General features: G+C 45.0%; 3 protein-coding genes across 5 annotated transcripts in view; 2 read left to right on the forward strand and 1 right to left on the reverse strand.

Moving 5' to 3' along the window:
- The first annotated feature begins 16 nt into the window (after window positions 1–16).
- RITA1 (RBPJ interacting and tubulin associated 1) lies at window positions 17–4564 on the forward strand. Its single transcript, XM_060249042.1, has 4 exons — window positions 17–138; window positions 383–548; window positions 2376–2733; window positions 3620–4564. The coding sequence occupies exons 3-4, from the start codon at window positions 2447–2449 to the stop codon at window positions 4149–4151; spliced, it is 819 nt and encodes a 272-aa protein (XP_060105025.1). The 5' UTR covers window positions 17–138; window positions 383–548; window positions 2376–2446; the 3' UTR covers window positions 4152–4564.
- A 1667-nt stretch (window positions 4565–6231) lies between these two features.
- On the reverse strand, window positions 6232–17150 carry IQCD (IQ motif containing D). 3 transcript variants are annotated; one of them, XM_060249969.1, is made up of 6 exons: window positions 16752–17150; window positions 15602–15691; window positions 12788–13597; window positions 10221–10454; window positions 8412–8483; window positions 6232–6625 (listed from the first exon to the last, which is right to left on the reverse strand). In XM_060249969.1, the coding sequence occupies exons 3-6, from the start codon at window positions 13493–13495 to the stop codon at window positions 6353–6355; spliced, it is 1287 nt and encodes a 428-aa protein (XP_060105952.1). In that variant the 5' UTR covers window positions 13496–13597; window positions 15602–15691; window positions 16752–17150; the 3' UTR covers window positions 6232–6352. The 3 variants fall into 3 exon arrangements, with proteins under 3 accessions (XP_060105952.1, XP_060105954.1, XP_060105953.1); XM_060249971.1 differs by lacking the exon at window positions 15602–15691 and having other exon boundaries at window positions 16752–17146; XM_060249970.1 differs by lacking the exon at window positions 16752–17150 and having other exon boundaries at window positions 12788–13600; window positions 15682–15784.
- Window positions 17151–17786: 636 nt separating this feature from the next.
- Window positions 17787–27638, forward strand: part of TPCN1 (two pore segment channel 1) — a 54021-nt gene continuing 44169 nt past the window's right edge. The window contains exon 1 of the mRNA XM_060249567.1: window positions 17787–18203. Coding sequence (XP_060105550.1) covers window positions 18107–18203 — 97 coding nt within the window. The 5' untranslated portion in view covers window positions 17787–18106. The remainder of the gene's footprint in view (window positions 18204–27638) is intronic.

The following is a 27638-nucleotide window of genomic DNA, read 5'->3' on the forward strand; positions in this document are numbered from 1 at the left end:
GCTCCGTCGCTGAAGCGCTTGGGACTTTTCCTACTTAACCCCCTCTCGATAATGGTTTGGTCCACTCTGGTTTCGGCTTCCTTTAGAGACAATAGTGTCTAGTGTTCTAAAGCCACTTCAGGTTCTCAATTGAAAATGGTAAGTCCTTCATATGAGGGGCAAATGTGACAAAAGAAGTGCATAAAATGAGTGCCCTGAAGAAAACGTAAGGGGGAAAAAAAGGACTCGTGTTTTCCTTTCGCGTAGCAGTGCTTTGAAATAATCTGCTTCCAGAAAAGCTAAGAGAAAAGTAGCTTTTTAAAAAATTAGCAGGTCCGCTGTGTCCTCAGGGCAGGCAAACATTTCAGATGGATTCTGATCCATTTTGCCTATTTTGCTGGAGGTCATGTCTAGGTTTTCCCACCATTTGGGGTTGCACTCCTGAAACTACAGGCGGGACCGGAAGTGACGGGTGTGTGGAACCTTTCGTTATGCTGCGCCTCTCTTTGGTTCTTCGACTTACTCGAGGGAAGCAACGATCGCCTCTGCAGAGGAAAAACTGCATCTCTGTAAGACGGGGGAGAGGAGCCGGCTTGGGTCTTGGGGTGGCGCTGGGGAGCCTGCCGAGTTTGGAAGGGGCGGTTCTCTGGGCTCAAGGGCCCTTTTAGCTGGGCAGCTGCAAAGCCGCGGGTCTCGCCCGGCGGGTCTTCCAGGGATGCAGCAGGATGCAAATAGTTTAAAAATAAATGCGCAGATGTGGGGTACTTGTGCAGCCCGAGTTGCATGTTGCATGTTTACGCGGAAGGAAGCTGTGACACAGCTCCAGCTTTGCAGCTTGCTAGTCGGCATGTTTACTCGCAAGCAAAGCCCTTGGCGTGCAGCGGGGTTTATTGCCAAGCGACCGTAAGCAACATTGCAGCCAGATCCTATACATGTTAACGTGGAAGTAACCCCCACCCCGCCGAGCTTGATGAAGTTTGCTCCTGAATTAAGCAGGTCTGTGGCGCAGTGTTAAAGCTGCAGAACTGCAGTCCTAAGCTCTGCTCACGACCTGAGTTCAATCCCCGGCGGAAGCTGGGTTTTCAGGTAGCCGGCTCGAGGTTGACTCAGCCTTCCATCCTTTCAAGGTCGGTCAAATAAGTACCCAACTTGCTGGGGGATGTGTGTGTGTGGAAGTGTAGATGACTGGGGGAGGCAATGGCAAACCACCCCATAAAAAGTCTGCCATTAAAAAGTTGTGAAAGCAACGTCACCCCAGAGTCAGAAACGACTGGTGCTTGCACAGGGGACCTTTCCTTTCCCTGCCAGAATGGGGCTTACTCTCTGTTCTGAAGACTGCAGCCTAAGTTTGCTTAGGCATTCAGGCTGCGCTGAACTGACTTCTCTGGCCTACTGTGGAGAAGCGCTGAAAAATCACTGCTTCCCTTGAATTCAAAAGAGGACCCGATGCGATGCTCATACGTTGTAATGAGGCAGACCCATAGCAGAAAAGAATGGGAGGAAGAACACTCCCATGCTTTCCCTGTGCTTAAAAGTTTGAGTTCATGCTCATATCCCAATTATGCCGATCACTGAATGCTTTACCAAAAGCCTCCTCTAACAAAATAAAGAATGCTGTGTTTCCAAATTAGCCCTGGTATTCTGGTTCCAAAGCAGCATTGTTGTGAATATCTCCCTGGTGCTCAAAGTGACAGCAAGCCTGCATTAAATGTATCATCTTGCCAGCATTTTATTGTGTGTGAAAGGCTTGGCTGTAGAGAATCACACCAGGAGCTCAGGATGTTCATACATATTTTCATGTTTAGCAAACATTATAGCAAGTAGATACAAACCAGGCCCGTGACCAGAATTTTAAAAGTTTGGGGACATTTTAAAAAGTCATCGGGCACTTAGCAGGTCCCCTCCCCTGCCCACCACCGCTGTGACTCAGGGTGCCTGACCTTCCCTCCCACCCACACACCCCTGCCACTGCCACCGCCGCTTGAGGGGCCACAGGGGTGAAAGCTGAGAGGCTGGGGGCTGCCCCCATCCTCCCCCAGTGAGCCCTTTAAATGGCATGGAAGGGGCAGCAGCTGCTCCTTGGTACCCCTCCCATGCAATTTAAATTTGGGGGGAGGGAGGGGGTGGCCCCCAGCCTCCCAGGTTTCACCCCTGTAGCGGTGGGGGGAAGGTCTCTGTCACCTGACATGAAGTCAGGGGGCAGGGCCCCCACAGGCCTCACTGTAGCTACAGGCCTGATACAAACCCGTAGCAGTATTCTTAAATTCTAGGCCCTCTTAGGAGAAGACCAGTCAAAATATTTGAATAAACTTTTCAATAAATTAAACCACAGTCTGTGTCAAACAATGCTGTCGTGCCACTCCTGGCCCCCATTCACCAGTGACTTGTTCATACAGATCTGGATCCTGTGCTTCAAGCTGCCTGCAGCCCTGCATGGCACTTCCTGCAGCTCAGCTCCATCAAATCCATGAAGGCCTCTGTAGAGCTGGCGGTGTCGGGAATCCAGGCCCTTCAGGTGCAACGCAGGGGCAGGAACAGCTACAGGGCCAAAGCCTCCTACGTGGATGAAACGCTCTTTGGCTCCCATGCTGAGCGCCAGTCATCAGTTGTTGAATTCGATCCACCATGGGTGGATAAGCAACCCAGACCCCAGAGACCCTTGCTGTGGAGCCCTTCAGCATCACGATGTGAGTCGGACACTGGCCCCTTGAGAGCCCCTGTACCACCCAGCACTCCAAGAAAGAAAAACTACAGGTATGGGGAGTCTGAGGGGAACCGTCTGCTTACAATGATGGCATGTTCAGCAAGGTTTTTCCCAAAGATCCGGTCTTGAAGTGACATCTCACAAGAGTCATAGCAGCCAGGCTGCTTTCTTCAAGCAAAATTTGGCAGCCTGGCTGTTTGATTCATAAACTGCTTGGTTATATTGGAGTTTTGTGACTGCAAATCTTGGGTTAGTTTTTGGCCCTCCACAGCACCCATGGAGGGGAATTTGGAGCAGGACTGAGTTGCAAGATAATTGGGGGGGGGAAGCATTAACACATATTTTTAGAAAGCTGAAATGTTTTAAATTGAGAAACTGATGAACCAGTTGGAATGCTGAAACCCAAATTTGTATTAAAGATAAACTTGTAAGGTCTGGAAAGTTTGCTGTAGTCTTTTTACTGGGGATCAGAAAGGAAGTGATGGGGAGGAGGGAGATCTCTCATGATTCTTTAATGTGATGGTTCAATGGCTATTTACCCCCAAACCTTTGAGATGGGTCAGTCTGTAAATGTAAGTAACCAAGTGAATACTATTGTCCTAACCATGTACCTTACCCTGACCTGCGTGGCCCAGGCTAGCCTGATCTCATCAGATCTCAGAAGTGCTACGCAGGGTCAGCCCTGGTTGGCATTTGTATGGGAGACCACAGAAGAATACCAGAGTCACTCACTAGCAAACCACCTCTGTTAGTCTGTTGCCTTGAAAACACTAGGGGGTCACCATAAGTCACCTGTGACTTGATAGCACCTTACACACACATGATCTTGTACCTTAGCATCATGGTATCTGAAATGGCTTCCCTGCAAGTGTTAGGTGTCATTCCATGTCTGTTTGGGAATAAACATTTCTGTCTTCTCCTTATTTCTCCCTGCAGACTGAAAAGTCGCACACCATCCTACTGTGACGAGACACTGTTTGGTACAAAGTCAGGAGGACAGGATGGGTCTGTGCTCTGGATGAAAGAGGACACCGCTAAGCTTCACCCATTGCTTTGGACTCCACCATCCACTTCCGGAAATCATCCAAGCCTTCTTTCTTGTCAAAAAGAGAAACCATTAAAAGTCATTCATCGAGAAACACCCGGATCTCAGCAGACTGAGGCGTTTGAGGCACAATATAGAGAACACTCTTTCTGGAAGGACTCTGAGAATAATTCCCATGAGAACAACCAGGATGTCTTAGGCTGGACAGGGTATCAGCCTATTCACCGGGTGTACAGTGCCTCTGAAACATTCCAGCCACCAAAGACTGATTCAAGGATAAACAGACAGCAGGACTGCCACCTCCCAGATGCCTCTGTGGCTTCCCCAAGATCCAGGCCACGTTCAAAGGGTGTATCAAGGTCATCATCTGCCAGGTTATCAAGAGCTGCAAGCTCATGCAAACCTAGGCCTCCCTGGAAATAGAACTGCAATTCTAAAAGCACTCACTGAATTATGGGGGAATGTACATGGAGTCGACAGAACTTCTACTTACTGACCAATTGAATTGCAGCAGTCTTTAATCCTTTGCTTAATACAAGGTGGTTGCTAGGCATGCATATAGGTTTGAGAGGAGAATGAGGACTGACGGTAGGGTGCTGTGAATCAAGTGGAACCAGTGCTATCCTTGTATGCTTTTCCTGGGGTGAAGGGGGATTTTGGAAGAGATCTTTTTCTCAAAGATGACAGCCCCCCTCCACTGTCACTGTCCTATGCATCTCAGTCTCCCAACAGTAGTACTCTACCCTTCTCTAACAAAGCAGCATGGGACAAGGTGGCAGGGAAAACAAATACTTGCAAATATGTGTGAGGTATAAATAAATCCTGCATGGACCAGATTTTCTTGGCAAGTGTGAAAATGATGTTTTGGGGTTCAGGGGAGTGGGGATTTTGTAAGGAATATCCTTAGATCAGGCAAAGTGCCAAGAGTGTTATGTGTAAGGGGACAGGAAAGGAGATACTTGGATGATTCAGAATACTGGAAGCAACGTTATCTCCCTGCTGGAAATTATCTTGCTTGCAATGTATGATTTCAGTTCAGATGAAGTGTGTGCCATTGGAGACAGCGATGACTGCTCTGATCTGTCCTCTCATTTCCTAAGAGCATATTGCTAAAGCTGGCCACATGCCCCTTTTTTCAGAACATCACAGCAGCAGTACTCTGCAGTGGGCAACTTGGAAAAGTCAGATGAAGAGACCAAGCTCTGTTTGAGGCTGTTTACTTTGTAATGTATACAGAAGGGGGTGTGGCTCAGTGGTAGATCATCTGCTTGGCATGCAGAAGGTCCCAAGTTCAATCCCCGGCATCTCCAATTAAAAGGATCAGGTAGGAGGTGATGAGAAAGATCTCCACCTGAGACCCTGGAATGCTGCTTCCAGTCTGAGGAGACAATACTGACTTTGATGGACCACTGCGCTGATTCAGTATAAGGCAGCTTCATATATCTATATAGATATGTTCATTTTTATGATAAAAAAATGTCCTACAATCACTAAAACAGTGCAGCTGCGTTTGGAATACTGTGTACAGTTCTGGTCATGCCATGTCACAAAGGATATCTGGAAAGCGAGAAAGGTGCAGAAAAGGGCAAGCAAAATGACGAAGATGGCAGCTATGAAGAAAAGTTAATGAGTTTATGGCTTTCAAGTGGGGGGAAACCAACTAAGAGGAGAAATTAGAAGTCTATACCATGATGTAAGGTGTGCGGAAAATGGATGGAACCCCTCATTTAGAAAGTGGAATCATGCAGTGCAGTAAATTGGGGGGTAGTTATAGGAGATATAAAAAAATGACTACAGTATGGAAAATTCAGTTACAGCACAATTGATTTGTGGAATTTAGTCAGAGGCCACTGACTTAGGTGGAATTTTGCAGAGGGGTAGGTCTATTTTTGGGTATCAGACTTCATGACTCCATGCAATCAGGCAGTGTACTTCAGAATACTAGTTGCTTGGGGAAGGAGGGGCAACATCAGGGAAGAGCCTTAGTTCCCTCTACATTGACTTCTGGGTAGCCACCATGAGAAAGGATAATGAAGAGAAGAATTGCAGATTTATACCCTGCCTTTCTCCCTGAATCAGAGACTCAGAGTGGCTTACAATCTCCTATATCTTCTCTCCCCACAACAGACACCCTGTGAGGGGGGTGGGGCTGAGAGGGCTCTCACAGCAGCTGCCCTTTCAAGGACAACCTCTGCCAGAACTATGGCTGACCCAAGGCCATTCCAGCAGGTGCAAGTGGAGGAGTGGGGAATCAAACCCGGTTCTCCCAGATAAGAGTCCATGCACTTAACCACTACACCAAACTGGCTCTGGACAAGACTGGTTTGACCTTCTGATATTCTCCTTTACAGCAGTGGAGCACATTTACACTGATTTGCAAGTTGAATCTGTGGACCAAGATCTATAAAGAGAACCTAAGGTTTATCTTCTACTTCCCTTGTAAAGCCCCCATGACTTCTACTGGAACCCAGAGAGAGAGAAGGAAAAACAGCTCCTGGGGAAGTCTGAATGGTTGGCCTACATTTATTAAGGAACAACCTCACCTCACTGATCAAAATCTGTATTTAAAACCACCCAGTTATGGCACAGTTGTCTGTATTGAATAGCCAGGGAAGGGTCAGCATTTATCTCCTGCCCTTTTTCCCTTTGCCCTTCCTCCTCCTCTTGGTCTTGAGCAGTGACCTCACCAGGTAGCCCTTCCACAAGGCCTGGATGAGGGTGGCAGCCCGGGACAGAATTGCCAGCTCTTTCTCAGCTTTCTCCCTCTGTTCCTGCTTTCGCAGCCTCTCCTCCTGGATCTGGCTGAACTCTTCATCGAGTATAGCAAACTTATCTCTCAGCTCTTCCAGCTGGGCCTTCTCCACCGTGTAGACCACATTGATCTCCTCCAGCTCCTCCTGATAGGATAGGAACAGCCCGTTAGTTAGAGGAAAGGTACCCAGAGATGTTGCCCTGCCCCTTTGTCATCTATGAGCCTGACTGGCAGCTGCATTTTGAATGGAACAGGAGGGACAGCCACAGTGACTTCATCCACCAAGAGCTCTTTACGCTGGGGGAAAGGGGTTTAATCAGCAAAAGAGGTCTTAGAAAAACTTTTCAGGGAGACATTTCAGTGCTAGGAAGCCAAGATGTCACTTGGTTCGCAATGGAGAGAAGGGGATTAAAAATTCCACTTAAATTTCAGTTTGGGAGAAAGCAAGCGAGGTACATAATAGTAATCTCTCTCTAACCAGAGCTGCTCATAGAGCAGATCTTTCCAAGCAGGTCTCTCTCACTCCCCCCTCTTGCTGCAGACCACCGAGGGCTCCCCATTTTATTCCTAGGGATCAGCAGACACAAAGGAACAACACAGAAGGTGACGAAGGGGGTAGACTTTGTGTCTATAGTGGGAAGGAGGAATATGCAGAAGTCACCATCTGCTCTTCCAAAGACAGAAGCCTTATTAAGTCTTCAAAAGTACAAGGCTAAATCTCATGCAGTGTGTGCTTGCTGGAAAGTTCATCCTTGGCATTGGTGGCTATGCAAGGAAAAGATTATAGCTAAAATCTGGAGCTCAGTGCACTGTGCGTCAAAGTAGAGGTTCAAATCCCAGCCTCTGATTGAAATGATCTCTGGTGGCAGGTGCTGGGACAAAAGCATGGAACCTCAGAGGCAGTCAGAATTGACAGCATTGGGCTAGATGGAGAATAAGTCCTTATCTCATTATAAAGTAACTTCTTTATCGCAAGTAAGGACACAGATCAGCAGTAGTGAAGAAAGCCCCAGGTACAATCCCTCCAGCCAAAAAGTTCTTAGGCAGAATGACTGGAGATCTTTCCTTGGGAGTTGCTGTCATAACAACACTGATGTACCCAGCATACAGTCACTTTCTGGTCCTCAGCAAATGAATCCCCCATGTGTCAACTAAATGCACCCAGAATAAGCTATGAGGGTGTTGGTCCTGTTTCTGTGTGGTTTCCAGCTTATGTCCACATATCCACTTCCTTCATGTGTTTGGCAATGTTTGGAAAGCAGTATCCCCCATCATGTGGAGGAAGCATATGCATCGATCCAACCTCTGTGCAGGCACTGCGCTCATGTCAGTGCATTGAGGGACTGGACATACAGGGCTTCTGTGTTCATGTGGGAAGGGCCTCTAGTTGCTCCTGCCTAACGAAAGCTCCCAAAAGAAGCTCTCTATATAAGTCTAGGAAGAGGTACTATGCTTGTGTTCTTACTCTGCTGGGACCTTGGCTTGGGCTTCCCTACCAGCCACTTTAGAACTCTCTTCTTAGCATCCCTGATTTTCTGTTCCATCATCTCATTTTGCCATTTTTTGTACCAACTCTCCTTTTGGCTGCACAGAAATAGAATAGGTGACCAAACTATGTCAGGGTGTTGCAATTGACCCTGGGGTAGTAGAGGTTATCCTTACAAGCTGCCTGGATTGGAGGACCTCACTCCAGATGCCCAGTTCAGCACCAACAGAGGTGTTCCATCTAATTAGGAGATGGTTGGAATAGCTTGGTTTGGAGACCTTGAGGTAGGAAACACATTCCATCGGATGCAAATAAGCAGAAAGAGCCATCCCATGTCAGAACCCTGAGCAATTTTACCGCTTCATGTTTTTAAAATTACACTCTTGAGAAAATTCCTGAGACGGAAAGTGCCTCAAAGCTAAACACATAGGAAAATGAGCAGTACCTGTTTTTCTATCATCTCAATGTCGAACTTCTGGATCCAGTTCTCTATTTCTATCTCCACTTTGTATTTCTTCTGAAATAGATTACACACACACACACAAAAGCATTTCCAGTTAGAAATCAGAGGCTATTTTGTCTAGGGATGACACACTTAGCCAGGCAAGTTGCAACACTGGCCACGAAAAAGAGCACTGTACACCAGCTTTAAGGGGTCTGATAGTCTCAGTCCACCGACACAGCTTCTGGCTAGGACAGTCTCAAACAGCTTTTGGCTTGGAACTAGTCCCATAAACATTTGCTGTACAGGTGATGTTCAGCTGCTTTCTTTCCCCAAATATCTACAGTTTACACCTATTACTTATATTGGGAATGGTCCTGCATTCTTGGTGGATGTTCCATTTCTCTAGGCAGTGATATGGCAGCTGAGAATACATTTTGTAACACAAGTGGGTTTCTGCACTGTCAGTTCATAACACAGCTGGCAGAACTGAAGAGTTTTGCTGTTACAGTAGCCCAATATGTTCCAAACGGCAGGTGGTTTTTTTCCCCTGCAGATGTGGGTGAGGGAAGAATAACCACTCAATATTCAAATTAAAACAATATTCAGGGCAGTCTGCTCCCAATTTCCTCTAAAATAAATAGGTAGTAAGTTGCAAAGATATATTCCACTCTTGTTTACCATTCATAAAAACACTACCATTTCCACTGTTGGCTATGACAGAGGTCTTCAACCTTTCCAGACCTGGAACCCACTCAGCCACAAGCAAGTGACATCTGAATCATGTGACAGGAAGGGCAGGTACCAGAGTTATGACCTCACCATTGTTGAGACTGGGATTGTAGGGAGCAAGCCAGGGTATCTGGGGACAAGAAACATACGTGCAAGGGAGTGTACCGTAGTGAGGAACGAGTCATGGAAGAATCTTCACCACAACCAAATGACCTCATCCTGCTCCTTTCAGTATGTTTGCAAAGTGTGCTACACATGTGCCCTAGAAGCGGCAGCAGATTCCACAAGGCAGCAAAAATGACAGCTTTGGAGAAGCTCCCAACCCATGCAAGGGTTCCAGCCTACAGACAACCACTCGGCTAGGGAACTGGCGTTGATCTTTTTCAGCATTCTGTCTGGCACAGCCATTGTTGCTAAAGTGGTGTGTTGACAGATAACAATTTTCCTCTGAAAAGATCCTTCTGCCATGCTCCCTTTTGTTGTATCCTATGGTCAGATCTACATCCCTCCATCTGTTGGAAGCTAGGAAATGGATGTAGAGAAGGGGGACTGGACTAGCTCTATGGAGCTGTCTCAGGCTAGCTCAACATGTGAGTGACCCACAAGGCCAAGCAGTTCACCAGTCTTGATCCCCCATTGTAATTTGTGCTGGACTGCCAAATTTGCATACCACCTGACATTTCAGAGGTGTAATTTGTAATTTGTGCTGGACTGCCAAATTTGCATACCACCTGACATTTCACAGGTGGTAACAGGGATACTCTAGTACTACATACAGTGCCACATTTTCAAGCACAATGGCCCCCAGACACACTCACTACTGAAGGTTTGCAGGACAACTGTGGCAACCCTCTGAAGCCAAGGTGCTATGGCTTGCCGAGTGCATAAACAGACCTCCTATTCTTGCACAGCAAGGAAGTTTATCAAGTGCCAGGCTGGGCTTACTTGGCTTTGCAGCTGTGAAATTTTGCAGGGCTGTTTCATTACTCTGATCCTGGATGCAATGGAGCTCGCTTCCAAGATAGTGTTCTTAAGATAGCAACCCTAAGATCCTCTGAACTTCCATCACCCTGCAGCTACCTTTCGAAGGTTGAGCTCTGACTCTCGGTCTTCTACAATGAGGGTGTTGAGCTGGGCCCTTAACAGCTGTATATCCTGCATCATCTTGGCACACTTTGCCTGAGAGCCTCGCAGTTCCCCCTTCTGTTGCTTCTCCACGTCAGCTTTAGTACGCTGGATTTGGTTTTCAGAAAACTTGGCTAGATTGTGTAAGTGGGTTTTCAGATCCTTGATGAAGACATTCTTCCTAGAAATCTGAACAATAGATAGGACTCTCAGTACTTGTGCAAAGATGCACTAGCAACACAACAAAAAAGGAGTTTCTATAAAGGCTCACAACCCAGCAAGTCAGGCTCCACAACACACCTGAGGACCCTGATTCATCAGCCAAAGATGGCTACCCAAGTTGAATAATACAGAAGTCAACCAGCTGCAACCCTCCTGCCAGGGCCCTTTTCCTCCATCAGTTTTTCATTCTAGCCTTCCTCCAAGGAGCCTGGGGTTGTATACATGGTAGAAGATATTGGATTTATATCCCACCCTTCACTCTGAATCTCAGTCTCAGAGCAGCTTACAATCTCCTTTACCTTTCTCCTCCACCACAAACACCCTGTGAGGTAGGTGGGGCTGAGAGAGCTCTCACAGAAGCTGCCCTGTCAAGGACAGCTCTGCAAGAGCTATGGCTGACCCAAGGTCATTCCAGCAGCTGCAAGCGGAGGAGTGGGGAATTAAACCCAGTTCTTCCAGATCAGAGTCTGCACACTTAACCACTACATAAAACTGGTACATGTTCAAAACAACTATGAAGTATGACAGAGAGTGACTAGGCTATGATCACCCACTGAGTTTCATGGATAGAAATTCGAACACAGGTTTCCCCAGTCCTAGTCCAACCACTCTAATACTATATAGCATACTGGCTCTTCTCCCCCAGTCAGAGGGTATTTGGCTATTTTGATGGACAAAGTAGCAAGCAACCACAACTGAAAAAGTCTTCTCACTGATCACTGCTGGTGCTAGTGCCTGATCTTTTGCACATTTTCATAATATGCCTGGTCCTCTTCTCTGGTCTAACTTCTCTATTGAATTGGCCCTTTACCTGACTTACCATCAGAGGAATAAGTATGCCCCATTGTAGACCCAGCTGCACCAAAAGCAGTACACCCTTGGGGCATTTCTTCACCTTGTCCCAAACCTGAAGTGTGAGAACATGGGCTCTTAAGGGGAGGCCACATGTCTCAGAGGCCACAGGGCATGGTGCTGTCACCAGCTGCTCTTGTTCTTCCTTTCAAAATGTATTGAAGGCAGGAAGAGAGGGAGGTTGAGGAATCCTGTGGGGAAGGCTGGCTCATTTAACTGCAGCTTTAATCTTTACCATATGGACTCTGTAGTCACTGGCAGCCAAAAGCTGGTTGGAAGGAATGCTCCCTATAGAGTTAGCTGCCCTCTCCCTTCAGCTTGGGAACAAAATCCCAGCCAATGGAAGCACCTTGTCTCATTCCTCCTGCTCTCCTACTGGCTTAATACAAAAATGTATGTATAGTCTTGTGCACGCTTTATAGTGAATGCATGTACAATTGATGTACACTGCAATAACCTTGTTTTAAAAATAAGTGCATTAAGTAATTTTCATTTACATTAAATGTATATACAATTGAACACAGGACTGAAACCCAACATTTATCCATGTACCGGTTCCCAGTTTCATTTGTAAAGTGAATGCATGTTGGCTGTTCTAACAAACAATTGTATGCATATAAAGGCAGGATGTGTGTGCATTCAACTATAATGTGTCAACAGGGCACCCATGTTCTTCCATCAAATGTCTGGTTAGAAACCTACTCACATTAATGATAAAAGATTGGCATTGTTCACTACTTTCTGTTTCCCCCTCCCAAAATAAGGTGGAAAAAACAGTTTCCTCAGTGGTAGCATCCTGACTATCATGACCAGCTCCTTCTTTGCGAAGCCTTAGACACTGGGCTGTCACATTTTTCTGCTTGGTCATTCAGTTAATTTATGATTTTTAAAACAATAATGTACATTGCTTTAACTACTTGTATGGCTTCTTTTAAGGGTAAAAAAGGTAAAGATAGTCTCCTGTGCAAGCACCAGTTGTTTCCGACTCTGGGGTGACGTCACATCATGATGTATTCACGGCAGACTTTTTATGGGGTGCTTTGCCATTGCCTTCCCCAGTCATCTACACTCCTCCCCCAGCAAGCTGGATACTCATTTTACCGACCTCGGAAAGATGGAAGGCTGAGTCAACCTTGAGCCTGCTACCTGACCCCAGCTTCTGCCAGGATCGAACTCAGGTCATGAGCAGAGAGCTCCAACTTCAGTACTGCAGCTTTACCACTCTGTGCCACGAGGCTCCGTTATGGCTTCTTTTAACTGCTTTTTTATTCTGCTCTTTTACTATTGTTTAAACCAGTACTGGTTTAGCTTTGGATCTTGTTATTATATGCAGTAAATCAATCCAAGTAGTATTAATGGACAGACAGCCAAAAAATACTTAAAATAAATAAATGAAGTGCTTTGACCATCAGCTGTCTAATTGTATCCTGACTCCCCCGCCCCAATACCTCCTCATCACGATTTTGAATTGCCAATGCAAGTTCCTCCTCCAAAGCTGCAATCGTCTCCATATTTTTCCTGTCTCGGAGGCCAATTTCTTGCATAAACTTCATTTTTTGTTTTTCTTCCAGTGGAGTGGTGAGAAGCATCTCAAACAGAAGCCTTCTAAGTGCCAACAGGCCTTTAACCAAGAGGTCAGCACTTGGACTTCTGGCAAAAGCAACATCTCTCACAGTCCGACAAGCTACGGGGTTCATATAGAACAAGCGCAAAGTATTTCGGATTGAACTTTTTAAGCCTTCGACATGCAGGTGAAGTTGGCCACTTTCATCCTCTGCAGCAAACAGGTTCCCTCTTGCGATGCCCTTAAGCAGAAGCCCTTCTTTCTCGAGGCGGGCAAGCAAGGCTTCCATATTGTTTGAAAGCCGCAGATGTTCTTTAAGAGCTCCTGAAAGTTCTTGTCCCAACGCTATGCTGAATTGTTCAGGGTTCTGCAAAATGTATGAGAACAAAGTGACCAGCTCTACCTTAACAATAGTGTCATCCAAGACAGATACGATCCTCTTAGTCTCAACGGTGGTCAGTTTTGACCTAACAGGATCCAGGATCTTTAATGGGGTTTTGATGGTTATTCTTGGAGAAACACTCGCTGGAGAACTACTCACTGGGCTCCGTTCAACAGACTCATGGGATGAAGACACCGTTTTGGTTGCCATGCTGTCAAATGGATATCTTCACAGTATGTGCTTTTAAGCAGTTTGGACCTTATATACCAAGACTTCCAGATGCTTTGACACTTCTGGCTTCTGTGAACAGATCTGCTAATAAACAATTTAAGTGGCAAAATTAGAACAGAAATGCAGTTCACTAGCACAAGAGAGTCTAAAATTACAAGGAGATGCTTGCACAATGGAACTGGTGCTCTTGTTTGTGGTGCTCTTGCAATCAAAGACAGGATGGTGACCTATGGGTTTGGATTGTGTAGGAGGGCAGATATTCTCAGTGGGTGAGGAAGAAAAGGCAGAAGTCAGGCAGGAGGATGGGAAAAGAGTTGAGTTCTGATTGAGGAATGGCTTGGTTCATTGGTGGATAATATTTATGGAATAGGACTAAAGAGCCAGATGTCTGCTGGGCTGATATTATTCTTAATGAGGAGTGTCAGATCACTGCTGTGAAAGCAGGCAGAATTATATGGTTTGTGTTTGTAAGATTCAGTGGAGAAGGAAGAGTTTGGTAGTGGCTACTTCAGGGGGCCTGAAAGCCTGCATGAGCCAGTTCAGGCTGACAGACTGCAGTAGAGCTCAGGGCTACCATTGTACATAAGAAGTAATTTTCTGAGGGGTGTTCAAATGAGTGAATGGTGCATATAACTATATAAGGGGTGACTTTCTGTCTGTCATGGTGAGTGCATGTAAATCCTAGGCCTATGCTCCAACACATGTACCAAAGTGTGGGCCAGGGTTGCCAAAAGCCCCAGGGGAAAATGCCCTGTCCTTTGAACAGGGGTTTAGAAATAGTACGGTAAAGCTTTCATGGCATAGAGGTAAAGAAACATCCCATCCTACTAAAAAACTTTTAAGCATGTATTAGATGTGGGTTTTTTCCTCCAGGCAGTTGGTGACCCTAGATAAGGGTGCCAACTACCTAATGAAAAAAAATCCTGTCCTTTTAAATGAGGTGCAAGGGGGTTGTTTACCTCCATACAATTAAAAGATTCAGCTTCCTATTTCCACTTGTTAAGCCTTTATTAAAGGGCAGGACATTTTCTCCAGGTGCGTAGGCAACCCTGTGTATTACAAACATTTATACTTTTATAAAGGTCCCCACAACAGTTTATATCTAAGAAAAAGACACACAAGTAATATGTAGATAGCAAAAGTACATCCAGATTGAGTCTTCTTCAATCTTCAGTATCCTCTCAGTCTTCTTCAATATGAATCTCAGGGTATTTAAAAGGACCTGTTTTCATTTAGGACTGCAGCATTCCTCTCTTTAGAGTAAGACACATCACTGACTAAACATGGATAAACTCAAGCTGTTAAGGCTGTAAACTCACTGAAGCAAACAGCAATCTATTTTTACCTCATATTTTTGTTTCTATTACTCTGCAAAGTGTCCTATAAAGTCTGCTCACAATAATGATCACAAGTCAGCGAGACTTCCTTCCGGGTAAACGTGAAAAGAATGAAGCTGCCAGTCCCACAGCCAACAAAGGGACTTCCATAAAAGAATACTTAGGACTGCAGGTGGAACAGGCAATGCATGGAAAGCCTGCAGGATGGAAGGGCCAGTCTTCCACGAGCCCTGTCCACCACAAACAGGGTTGCCAGTTGCCTGGAGGAGGAAAAAAAGAAGCCCTGTCCCTTTAACAGAGACTAAATGGGATGCTACTAAACCCCACATGCCACAAAAAAATCTCACCTGCCCATTTTAAAAGGTTAATATATTTTTCTTCAGGTCTGTTGGCAATCCTATCCACAAATGATGCTATTTAATCTGCAATCTTAAACTTTCTTATTAGGAAATAACACCCAATGAATTTTATGGCATGTATTCAGGCTTAGGCTGGTATTATTAGTTATTTAAATTGGGGTATATTAGCCAGCATATGGTTCTTGAGGCTTAAGGTAAACCCACATACACAATAAAAAGTAAAAAATAAAAACATGGAAGCTCCAGTCCCAGAGTGTACAGATTGCTAATTTTCTCGGAGGAAGCCAGTGTCTAATATTATCGAAAAGTGGGGTGGGGGAATAAATTCTCAATCCACTTTATCTAGCCTGTTCGTGATATTTATAGATCTTTATTAAGCCCTCTCGTACCAAATTTTCTTAAAAATAATTTTTCAACATCTCCTTCCAAGGAAGCTGTTCTAACTCTTTGATTCTTTTGACAGACTCACCAAAGAAGCCCTGCAAAAAAAGACAAAAGTAAACCACACAAGACCGCTTCCCAGCAGAAACACCTCCAATTTTGCCCGTTGCTTAGCAACCTAGTATCACTATGGAGGAAGTGAAAGCTTCTAATCCCGGAAGAGGAGGAGCTTGATTGAGGAAGCTACCAATCAAAACCTCCAATCCACATCTGGCTTTCACTGTTCATCATAGAGAGGCTGGTCCAATAAAATCGGCTGAGAATGTTTAGAAGGGAGGATTCCTGTCCCGCATTTTTAACATTATAGCAAAGGGGACTCACAGCGCAACGAAATGTACTTTCCGGTTTCCACTACGTTTTCGCTGAGGATAACACAAAGATGGTGGGGGGAGACCCTTAGAATTAGGAAATAACTTTTTAGTTAGTAATAATAAAGTATTGCCGTTCTGCGACAAAGCTACCTAGAATGCTTGCCTTATTTAGAATAAATGGTAAAACCTAAGTGCCTGTTAACTGAAAGCCAACTGGTTTCTGTGGCTTTGCTGGGTTTTGGCCACTGTGTTGACACGGAGTGTTGGACTGGATGGGCCACTGGCCTGATCCAACATGGCTTCTCCTACGTTCTCAAGCTTGCGTGACGCATGAAGAGCCTCCTCTCAGGTGCACAAAGTTCGAGACCAGGGGCACCTTTTAAGACCAATAAAGTCTTACTCTGGACAGATCCAGGTGAGCAGCCGTGTTGGTCTGTAGAACAAAGCATGAGTTGTAGAACAAAGCACCTTTAAGACCAACAAAGTCTTACATTCTGAATAAAACTTTGTTGGTCCCAAAGGTGCAACTTGACTCATGCTTTGTTCTTATTCTAAACATAAGCTGTCGTGCGCAGGCATACTTCTTCAGATACATCTATCAACCCCCCCGGTGTTAAAATGAACCGCGAAGTGGGCAGTTTCAGACAAAATATTACAATTGCTTGAGAGCACATTCAGCCAGTGCCTGACGTAAGCACGCTGGCGCCGCTCTGCCTGTATAGAAAGCCAAGAGGTACAGAGGCTTGTTTCCAAAGTGCAAAATACTCATCCGACCCTCTCCCCTCACCGTGCTCGAACCTTCTTCCCTTTGCACGCGCTTGCAACCGCTTCCCTCCCCCGTCTGCAGCGACACACCATTTCATCCCGCCTGTGGAACGACCCGCCTCATGAGCGGAAGAAAGCCGGGTGAGGGTTGTTGTGTGGCGCCCCCCACCCCTCGCCTCAGTCACCAACAGTCCTTTCCTCCCCAAAACTCAAGAAGGGAGCGAGATGTGCGTCCCCCTCTAACACCCCTCTCCCCTCAGACCGCCCTTAAGGGAGGCGGAGAGAAGCAGCGGCTGCGAGGGAACCGTCCTGAGGGGAGAGACCCCCTCCCCGGCCCTCGTTTGCGTCTCTGTGGAGAAAGCAGCCTTGCACTCCTCCCGCCCCACATCCAGCTTCTCCTCCCTTGTGACCAACCCGGGAAGAATTGCTTCCGCCGGGACACCGAGGAGAAAGACGCCCCCAGCCCGCGGCTGTTGTTGATGCGGGGGAATTAAAGACCTTCGACTCTTTCTCCACTCCACCGCCCTTTTAGCATGGAAAGTGAAGGGGCAGGGAGCTGGCGGGCCAAAAGGACCGCCGTCCTAGGCTGACTTGCTACAAGCGTCTTCCCTAAACTCCGCCCTCCCCCGGCCAGATGCGTTGACAGGCTTTGAATTCCGAGCGAAGAGGTACCGGAGCTCAGACGCGAGGCTGGTGGGATCCTTGGCTCTAAGTATATTGGGGGGGGGGGGGGGCAGGCTGCGTTGGAAGGCGGCGGGGAGGACGATAGCTCTCAGTATTTTGTTTCTTCGTTTTAAAAAATCACTTTAACCCAAATGTATCCATCTTTATACGGGTTGAAAGATCAAGGCCTACAGACGTTCAAAAGAACCCCGTCTCCATTTGTACTTGTGACCCAGAGTTCTGAAATGAATGGATTCCAGTATGCTCTGAGAGGCTGAAAGTAAACAGAGTTGCATGCTTTTCTTAGGCAGGGTAACCACATCTCATGGGTGTGCATGATAGCTCAATGCTGTTTTTTTTTTTTTAACCTCCCCCTCCTTTCCCCACCTCCCTTTCCTCCTGGTCCTAAGGGCTGCTGAGGTCAGAGACGGATGCTGTCGGACCAGTTTGGGAAGCAGCAGCAGTGAGGTTTGGCCTTTCAAAAGTGCGTGTCAGCATCCAACAGAAGGATTCTAGTCTGCTTGCAACAATATTTTCTCCTGCGTTGCCCAAGGGTGTTTGCCCTGGTAGGGACCAGAGTTTATTCAGGATATGAATGAGATGTCTTCCTGGACTTTTTCCAGTTTGAAAGATGTGCCCGATCTTTGACAAAGCAGTGATATACGGCTCTGCTTAAAACATTGACTGGACCAAAAACAACACCCAAGTGGAGGTATGGCTGTGAACGTGGAAGATGATGACGTCCCACTTATTCTCACTTTGGATGAAAGCAGGGGCCATGTCTCTGCACCAGAGGAGCCCCCCAGTGAAAGTAAGATCGCCTCTTTCCTTTTTCCCTTATGTAGTACAGCTTGCATCTCTTTTCAGTGCTGTTTTTCTCATCAAAGGTCTGTGTTTCTGCAAATAGGAAAATGTGACGTTTGATGTCAGTATGCCTTTGGGCTGCTGCATGTAGTGGCTGTTGCATGTGGGTGCACATGGTGGGGGGAGCCATAGCTATTTCCAGCTCTTGCAGTGCATCTGACTGATAGGTCATTGAACACACATCCATGCTTATATATTAGATTTTTAAATATGTGTGTGCCTACTAAAATGTATGAAGCATCATTTGTGTTCCTGCTGATTGTGTATCTCACTCAGAGTTTTGTACCCTACAAAATGGTGGTTCAGCTCGGGGAGATAAAGTGAACAGAGGAATCCCAGAGTTCTCTGTTGTTGTCCCATAATTCCCTTTATGTGCTCACAGACTGGAATCTGTACATCTGTTTGAAGAAATAATGGGTTGTATGCTAAAGAGGAAAAAGTTTGTACAAAACACATAACATTCACCTAATAAACAGATTAGAACAGTGTTAAGTGTTTCTGTTTAGAAGATTACTTGCACATATTCTTCTGCTTGACTTCATATTTTAGTGCCCTTTAATATTGTTGAGGTCTCCTTAAACCCTGACAACTACTTGGAGAATTAAGATGCTAAATCGTTCAGCTAGTGCTAATGAAGGAGGTGATTCCAAAGTTACTTTATTTTGTATGTGTCTCTTGAAGAGTCAATTTTTGTGTTAGTCAGGAGGTTGGTGATTTAAATGTGTGTGTTGGGAATTGATATTTTGATTGGGGAAATAATACTGGGACTTGGGGCATGCCAGTGTATATTCCTTTGTGTAGCAAATAGTAACTGGAGAAGGGGGAGGAAATTTAGATTGAGAAAATGGCATCAGGGGAGAGGGTAAAACATGCTCAGCTTTTGCATTGTTTCCCTAGTCAAACTCGAATGAACACAAAGGCTCATAAGATGCATTTTGTGTTTGTGTGTGGGGGAATTGTACCTGGAGATCATTCATAGATTGCTTATAATAATGTAAAGTTTGGTCCTAAGACACCTGTAGGGAAGAGAGATGCATGGATATATGTGTATGGGGAATGGCCAAAGACGTGAGTCTTCATAATGTCACATCATTTAGGCTGGGCAACTTGGCTGCCAGATACAGGCAACTTTTAAAACTCTTGAAGATACTCCTCTAATCATTTATGTTAAGTCCCCGCCTGGGCATCAGCTTGCATCTGTGGCCAAGCCCCCCCCCCCGCTAATGAAGAGAATCAATCCCCTTCTGGACACATGAGTTTCATTTGCAAGCTCCTTGTGTTTTCTGCTGATTTAGTCCCATTAAATATAATAAATTTGAGCACTTCAGTGGTCAGTTTATTAACTAAAATACCGGGGACAAAGGATACCTGCATGCATTCCTACTTACAAACATTGACATCTTGATCATCCAATTCCCCCAGGGAATAGATTGGCTCATTTTCAGAAATTCCTCTTGTTCCATGTGCAGCCAAGCGAGAGGTGGAGAACTGGTGCTGGGAGGAAGGGTTTTGATTTGTAGTCACTGAGGAACTTTTTAAGGCTAGCTAAAACTATACCAAAGAGGAGGCTCTGCTGAATTGAAATGAAACCAGATGACTGGCATTTAATATCAAAAAAGACTGCAGAATAGTTTTTAAACTAACTTATGAAGGGAGAGGTGTCATGGAACATTTGGTTTGGGATGACTTGTTCCTAAGGGATGATGTTGCAACAGGTAATTTTGCATTGTTTCCACTTGCACCTGCTAGCATGGCCTTGGGTCAGCCATAGCTCTGGCAGAGGTTGTCCTTGAAAGGGCAGCTGCTGTGAGAGCCCTCTCCAGCCCCACCCACCTCACAGGGTGTCTGTTGTGGGGGAGGAAGGTAAAGGAGATTGTGAGCCGCTCTGAGACTCTTCGGAGTGGAGGGCGGGATATAAATCCAATATCTTCATCTTCTTTTTCATCTAATTTAAATAGGGGCAGGCTGAAACTTGGTCAGTGAACAGGTGGAAGGAAATGGCAGTCATTTAAAGGCACCAAAAGGTCATAGGGTAAAACTGTGTGCTGTGAATGCTTGGTTAGGGAAGCAAAGTTTAGGTCTAAGTTGATCTGCATATGCTGGACAATTCCTACTGATTCAGCAGCACATTACTTATATTCTAAGGACCCTTTTAGTAAACCTCCCCCTTCAGCGTGTCATTTGGCTGGCTGGCTTGAGTCATCTGCATTTTGTATGGAACTTTTCCACAAAGGCTCTAGTTAAGGAATTAGCTGCTGCAAATTTGTACATTAATGTCTCCTTCATTGCCAAAAGGGAAAACTAAGCCTTTGTGCCCTGCTTTATTGACATCTGACTGAACGTGCTTGGCTTACTTATACTTGGGGAAAGGAGATGGCCTTGGCAAAGTTATCCTTTGGACTGGCCACTAAGCTTTTATCCCCAGTTCACCATAGAGGCCTGTGTTTTCAGGCAAGGGCATACTATGTAAAGTAATCCATATTACTGCAAATGGCTCTGAGTGTGCAATCCGAGTGAAAAACAGATCCTGTTGATGAAGCTGTGGACAGGCACAGTGGTTTGTTTAACATGAGAGTTACTGGTCAGCCTATGCGTGATGCCCATGTGCTGGGTTCTGTAATCAGCACACTGTTGCAAATGAACAGCAGACATCTTTTGGATAAACATTTGTCTCTAGTACATAGGGGTGCCATTGTAGAAAAGAGAGTGCTCTTGTATTTCTCAGCTGTGCTGGCATAATGATTATTTTCAGAAAATGGCATTTGAGTAGCTGTTCTACTCAGCATAATGCTGGTCAAAAGTTCTTGTTGCATGACATCCCATGTTAGCTACTCAGATCTTCAAACCCATTAACCCTTGAAGCAATACTCGCAACATAGCCAAGAGAAGTGGAGCTGCTTCCTCTGTTATCTTTTTCCCACACAGAAGTGGTTTTGTTGGAAAGTAGTGCTTTATACCATAAGATGATACTTTGCTGTGTGGAATTCCAGGGCGTAAGAACAGTGGTAGCCTTAAGGTTATTTTATTAGACAGCATTTTAAATTGTTTGCTTGCAGAAGGGAGACGTGACTAGCAAAAGAGCTGACTATAATAATACGAGGAACCAGAATGTTTTGGCAGCGACTGTAGAGATGAAAGAGTGGATTTCCTTGGGAATAAGGAAGAGAAAGTTGACAGTGAATATTGAGAGGCAGAGAAGATGGATAGCAAAAATTGACCATGAAGTACCTTCTTGGGAGACTGCTATCACACTTGAACCATGCTGGCTGTCCTTCTAATTTCTTGTATATGTTCCAACATGGAAATTGCGTTCTTTGGACTTGCCATGGAAGTGTCTCAAGGATAAGTCTCTATAGAGACAAACAAGGATACAACCTACGGATCCTGTTGATGCAGCTGTGGACAGGCACAGTGGTTTGTTTAACATGAGAGTTACTGGTCAGCCTATGCGTGATGCCCACATGCTGGGTTCTGGGCATAGTGTCAAAGAAGTAAGATCCAAAGGAAAAGAGTCTCTCTGTGGAATTTAAAGTTCTGACAGTCACAGCTGCTAGTAGACATGCCTTAAGTAGGTTTTACCAGGACTGCAACTGTCTAGACCTTCTGACTTCCTGCTGCAAGGAATAAAAGCTGCGTGTGTGTGTGAAAGAGAGATGCACTCTTTTCAGGAAAAAAAGACTATGAGATGCTGTATATCAGGGGTGTCAAACATGTGGCCCTAGGGCCAAATCAGGCCCCTGGAGGACTCCTATCAGGCTTCTGAGCTACTTGCTGTCATCTGCTTCCTTCTTCCTCTCTCTTGCTTCCTTCTGCATCACAGCTTGCTTTGCCAAGTTTGCTCAATTGCACAGGAGCTACAGAGCAAAGCCTCTGTTTTTTCCATTGACTGGGGCTCCTCCCTCTCCTAGTCCCCTGGGAAAGGAAGGAAAGAGCCAGAGTTTCCTTTGCCTAGTTCCCTGGATCGCTTGGGAGAGATATAAAGAAAGCACCTTTAAGACCAGTGAGTGCTAACGTTTTAAACATATTTTATTTTAAGCTTTTTAAAAGTTTTTGTATTTGTCTGTGTCCTTTATAGAGTTTATATCTCTGCTGCCCAGCATTCCTCTTACTGACACGCATGGTCCAGCCCGACAAGGTCTTGCTTATGTCAGAATTGGCCCTCATTATAAATGAGTTCAACACCCCTGGCTGTATATAAACTGCAAAACCCTTGCAAACTTTGCAGACCAGGGACTAGCCCTTTTTTATTTCTGTTAACAGTGGTTGCCAAAAAGAATGAAGAGAACCTTCTGCTTCCTTCTCAACCTGTACTGATGTATCTGTCCTTTTGCATAGAGCATAGCAGCATAGTGTAAGCCTGCCACACAGTTGTATAAGGGAGCAGGGTTTGAAAAAAGGAGCCCAAATCTTCACCTGCCTCCCCACCTTGTGTTCTGTTGCCCAGGTACTTTTCTTCCCACTGGGCTCACTTAGGGAATGTGAGCCAGGCCACGGAGGGAAAGGAGTCTGTGTAGTGAACTGCAGAAAAGTGATTTAAGGGAAGTCTTAGGAACCTCTTTCCCTCATACTTCTTTTTAATGCCAGAATAAGATGTTGTCTTCCTCTGATCTTTTTATAAATGTGAACAAGGCTCACACTGAATGTGGTGACCACCACTGTGTGTGTTTTGGTTCTGTAGTTGGGCAGCCCTTGTGTTTTAGAACCCACTTGCATAGCAAATGGAGAGCCTCAGAGGTGGCTGAGAGGTGATATGATCACCATCTTCAAGAACTTGAAGGGCTGTCATATAGAGAATGGTGCAAAATTGTTTTCTGTTGCCTCAGAAGGTTGGACCAGAACCAACAGGTTGAAATTAAATCAGAGGAGTTTCCAGCTCTACATTAGGAAGAACTTCCTGACAGAGCAGTTCCTCAGTGGAACAGGCTTCCTCAGGATGTGGTGGGCTCTCCTTCCTTGGAGGTTTTTAAACAGAGACTAGATGGCCATCTGACAGCAATGAAGATCCTGTGGATTTAGGGGGAGGTATTTGTGAATTTCCTGCATTGTGCAGGGGGTTGGACTAGATGAGCTTGGAGGGTCCCTTCCAACTCTTTGATTCTAAGCACAGACAATCCTGTGCTCTGTTCACAAATGTCTTTAGTGGCTCCCTTTGTTGCTTGGACAGGGGGAGCATCTCCATACCCCGTACTTAAATTGTCTGTGTAATGTACACTGCACAAATTTTGTTGATGAAATTCTACACACATTGATTTGTATCCAACATTGCAGCCGCTGCCTGTCAGTGAAAGTAACAACATTCTTGTCTCTCTTGACAAACCTATGACAAACCCTTTCTGTACTGCCTTTGGGGTATAAAGTGTTATATTTCAGAGCTTCAAAAAGTTATAAAGCACTGTTCTTCCAGTCCCACATGCTTTCAGAATAAAAATGGTGTGTTCTTCGTTTCTGCTAGCTTCCTGTGATGGGACAGGAGGCAAACAATATTTAATTATGGACTTTATCTAGAATACATGAATAAGTTTCCTGGGTGCTTTCAGAAGGCTGTATTTTCTTTGCTCTAGCTGAGGCTAAAAACAGACAAGGCATTTCCCCTTTGCTGCTTTGCATTGAGGGATAGGAGCTGTGTGTCTATATGCATGCTGTCATTAAACTGTTTTGTTATGGGAACAGGTGGCTATGGGACCATAAAAGATTTTTAAAGCACTCAGAGACATTCAAACAGCAGTTCTGAAATGCCAAAGTTTTCAACTGCGTCTGGTTGCATTTTGCTCGTTGTAGCTGACTCGGAACATTTGACGCAGAAAGCGGAACAACTGTTGGAAACAAAACAGCGATTAGACTTTCATGGCCTCCCAGGGAACACATCCGTTTGGCAAGGTTTTACTATTATTTTTGTAGTTCTTGCAAATGTTTAGGGCATTCTGGATTTTAAAATGTGGAATATGGCCAGGCCTTTTTAGTCACAGATGAACGCAAACAAAAGGTGGGCCTGCTGAGTTCCGTCATCTTTTCCAGTCTGATGGTTGCGAGAAACTCCTTTGCCCCAGATATCTCCAGCGAGGGATTCTTCCTGCTGCTGTCAGCCCCCCTGCTTTGAAATCTCATTTTACCCATTCTCGTTCCATAAGTGGTACTGTATAAACTAAACAAAAACATCTGTGCAGTGGTTAGAGCCATTGCTGATTGCCTCTTTTCCCTTCACTGCCTGAGGGGTTCCAAGCTCAAACTCTTTCCTGAATAGAGCTTATGAGCCAGAACACTACATTTTTGTGCTTTTTAACAGGGGGATGTGGAATTTTGTTTGGTTAGTCTTGGTACTTAGTGTTGTGCCTGGCTCTTTCTTCATGTTTATGTGCCTGATAGATGCCTCTGAAATGAGCTTTCTGTTTAGCCTGAGTGCAATCCAATATTAGTGGGACCTTTTGGAAGTTAGTGAAGAAATGAGGCAATCCTTTATTTCAGGAGTCCCCTACATGGTGCCTGGGGGGCACCGGGGTGCCTACCAACAGCTCTCCTGGTGCCCACTAAGTGTTTTTGGAAAGTGGGTGGGGCCAGATAGGGTTCTTGCCCAGTAAGGCTTCTAATTGGCTGTGCAGATTAAAATAACATTTCAGAGACAACTGGCACTATAGCTTTGGTTTTACTCTCTCTGACTCCTGTTTTCCGGCGTATTTTTAAAATTTCCTTCTCTTATCCATTGCGCTTGGACTTCCTTGAATGTGTGGCTCTGCCTCCCACATGGCCATTGTGGTTGAGCCCACCACTCTGTGTCAGAATTGAAGACCTGCCAATAGGTTCAAAGTGCATAGAGATGCCTGCTTTATCTGTTACTGCTTATACACCACATTGAAATTACACAAACTCTTTATCACAGGCCCACTTTTCTGCCCCTTTCATTATCCTCAGCTTTAAAAAAAAACAAGCATAGTGTTCTGTTGAACTCATTCATTCTAGAATATAAGTTCATCTGCTAACTTTTTTTGTGAGAGCTGAAAGTGGTTACTTTACAGCTCTGTGGGCTGGCTGTTTCAGGCTTGTCTCAAGCACACGCAGGTACTTTTATTTGCTAAACATGCCCAGTTTATTGGGAGCAGATTGCCTGGGTGCAGTTGAGTGAATTGTGTCCTTAAAAAAAAAAAAGACTTGAAACACAATTGAGAAAAGTACATATTTACCCAGAATGTCAAATGGTTTGTTCCATTTTAGTGAGATACAGCTTTGAAAAATGTTGTACCAGGTGATCTCATCTTTTACCTGTTAGTATGAGTAACTGGGCAAACCAGAAGTGGTTTACCATTGTCTTCATCTGAGCAGTATTAACCAGGGTTAGCTGAAGTGTCACTGCCACTTTCTATGAAAGATTCTACTCCAATCTACACTGTGCTACGGCTGCCTTCCTAGTACCTACCATTTAAGGATTCCTCCACCGGCATCACCACTGGAACTGTCAGTTCATGTCTTCTGATGTGCCGATTGATTCCTGAAAGGGAGGGGTGGCTGCATCTGAGACCAGCTTTTCAGCTTTAACCATTCCACCTTGAGTGACTCTGCTAGGAATTTAGAGTTTGACTCTTGAGGGTATTGCTCTCAGCCTCACTGTCACACACAAGCCCCCTAATTTATTTGAGGTATATATCCAAGAGGGGGAAGACAAGGTTGACTGGAAAAGACAGTAATGGTAGGAAAAGAGGAAAACCTAACACAGCTGGATTGATCAAGGAAAGGAAGCCACAGCCTTCAGTTTGCAAGATCTGAGCAAGGTTGTTAAAGACAGAATGTTTGGGAGGTCATTCATTCATAGGGTTGCCATAAGCTGGAAGCAACTTGAGGGCACATAACATAGTTTTACCATATTTTGAAAAGCAGAAAAGAGGATATATTTCCTGACTACTTCAAACAAGTGATCACTGTGACATATCTCATTTTAAATATCCCTACTGTTAAAGCTGTGATAATTGCTACTAACTAGAAATATTCCTAGCCTTCCAGCACCCCAAGAGGACATTTCATCAGTCTTTTACAAAGAACCCCAAAGAGAATGGACACAAAAAAGAGGACATCTGGTATCCCTAATGTAATACACGCAAGTGAAGACTATAAATGGACCTCTTAGCTTGTGATGTATCTCTTAAGAGCTGGATGTCTTTCAGACTTTTTTTGGTGTGTGTGTGTTGTTAAGGCTGGTCCAATGCACTCATGTATTTGTCCAAGCATTTCTTATACTTCAGGGACCAATTGCTGTACTGATTCCTTGACAGCTTTCATTCTTGTTTCTCCAAGTGTTTCACTGTTGTTTCTCCAGATGTTCTTCTTCAGTTAGGTCCTTCTTAACAGCCTTCTGCTCTTCTTTATGGCAGAATTCATTTGCAGGATATATGTTGTTGTTGTTGTTCAGTTGCACAGTTGAGTCTGACTCTTTGCGACCCCATGGACAAAGTCACACCAGGCCCTCCTATCTTCCACCATCCTCCAAAGTCTGCTCAAATTCGTGTTTGTAACATCAGTAATGCTGTCCAGCCATCTCATCTTTTGCCATCCCCTTCTTCTTTTGCCTTCTGTCTTTCACAGGCAGGATATATACATACTCCTTATTTTAGCACCTGGACAAAAATTTGAAAAAGAAGAAGTCATTCTGGAGTAACGGGTCTCTCCCTAAACGCAAGTGTAGTTTAGTATAGTAGTTCCAGCATCTCATTAGGACTGTAGAAGATCTGCTTTCAAATACCTACCCAGAGCCATTTAAACCAAACAGCTGGGTGGTGGGGAGGTCCCACCACCCAGCTGTTTTTGTGAAGAGCAGAAAGGAGGGATAAACCCATTTTCTGCTCTAAATGAACTGCTACAAACTGTATCAAAATTTGTGGAAGTTTTTGCAGTAGTTCTTCAGTTCACAAACATTGCTTCATGAAATACAAACCAGCCAGACTTTAGTTTGTCAGCCAGTTTGTGCTTTTTAGAGTGTTGGACTAGGATCCCTTCTTGTTAGAGTGTTGGATTAGGATCTAGAAAATTCAGTTTCCCAACTCTGCCATGATGCCGCTGGGTGACGATGGTCCAGTTCTTCTTTTAACCTAACCTACCTCACAGGGTTATTGTTAGAATAATGGGATATGTTTCATTAAAAATGTAGCAAATAAGTAAAAGGGTAAACACACAACAGGGCAGAGCTAATCACTACCTGCTTGCCTGTCCTGCTAATTAAAATAGGGCAGCCTGTGGAAAAGATGGACAAAGGCCAAAGCCAGGTAGCTGAGATGTGACACAAAAGCCCAAGCGGAGAAAGTTAGTTGTGACGGAAACAATGGCATTCCTTTCAGTGGAACTGGCAACCAAATATAAGGCCAGCTCAAGCTATTGAGCTGCCCCAAATATTCTCTTTCTC

This window comes from Heteronotia binoei, chromosome 11 (assembly GCF_032191835.1).
Source record: "Heteronotia binoei isolate CCM8104 ecotype False Entrance Well chromosome 11, APGP_CSIRO_Hbin_v1, whole genome shotgun sequence".
NCBI classification, from domain to species: Eukaryota; Metazoa; Chordata; class Lepidosauria; order Squamata; family Gekkonidae; genus Heteronotia; species Heteronotia binoei.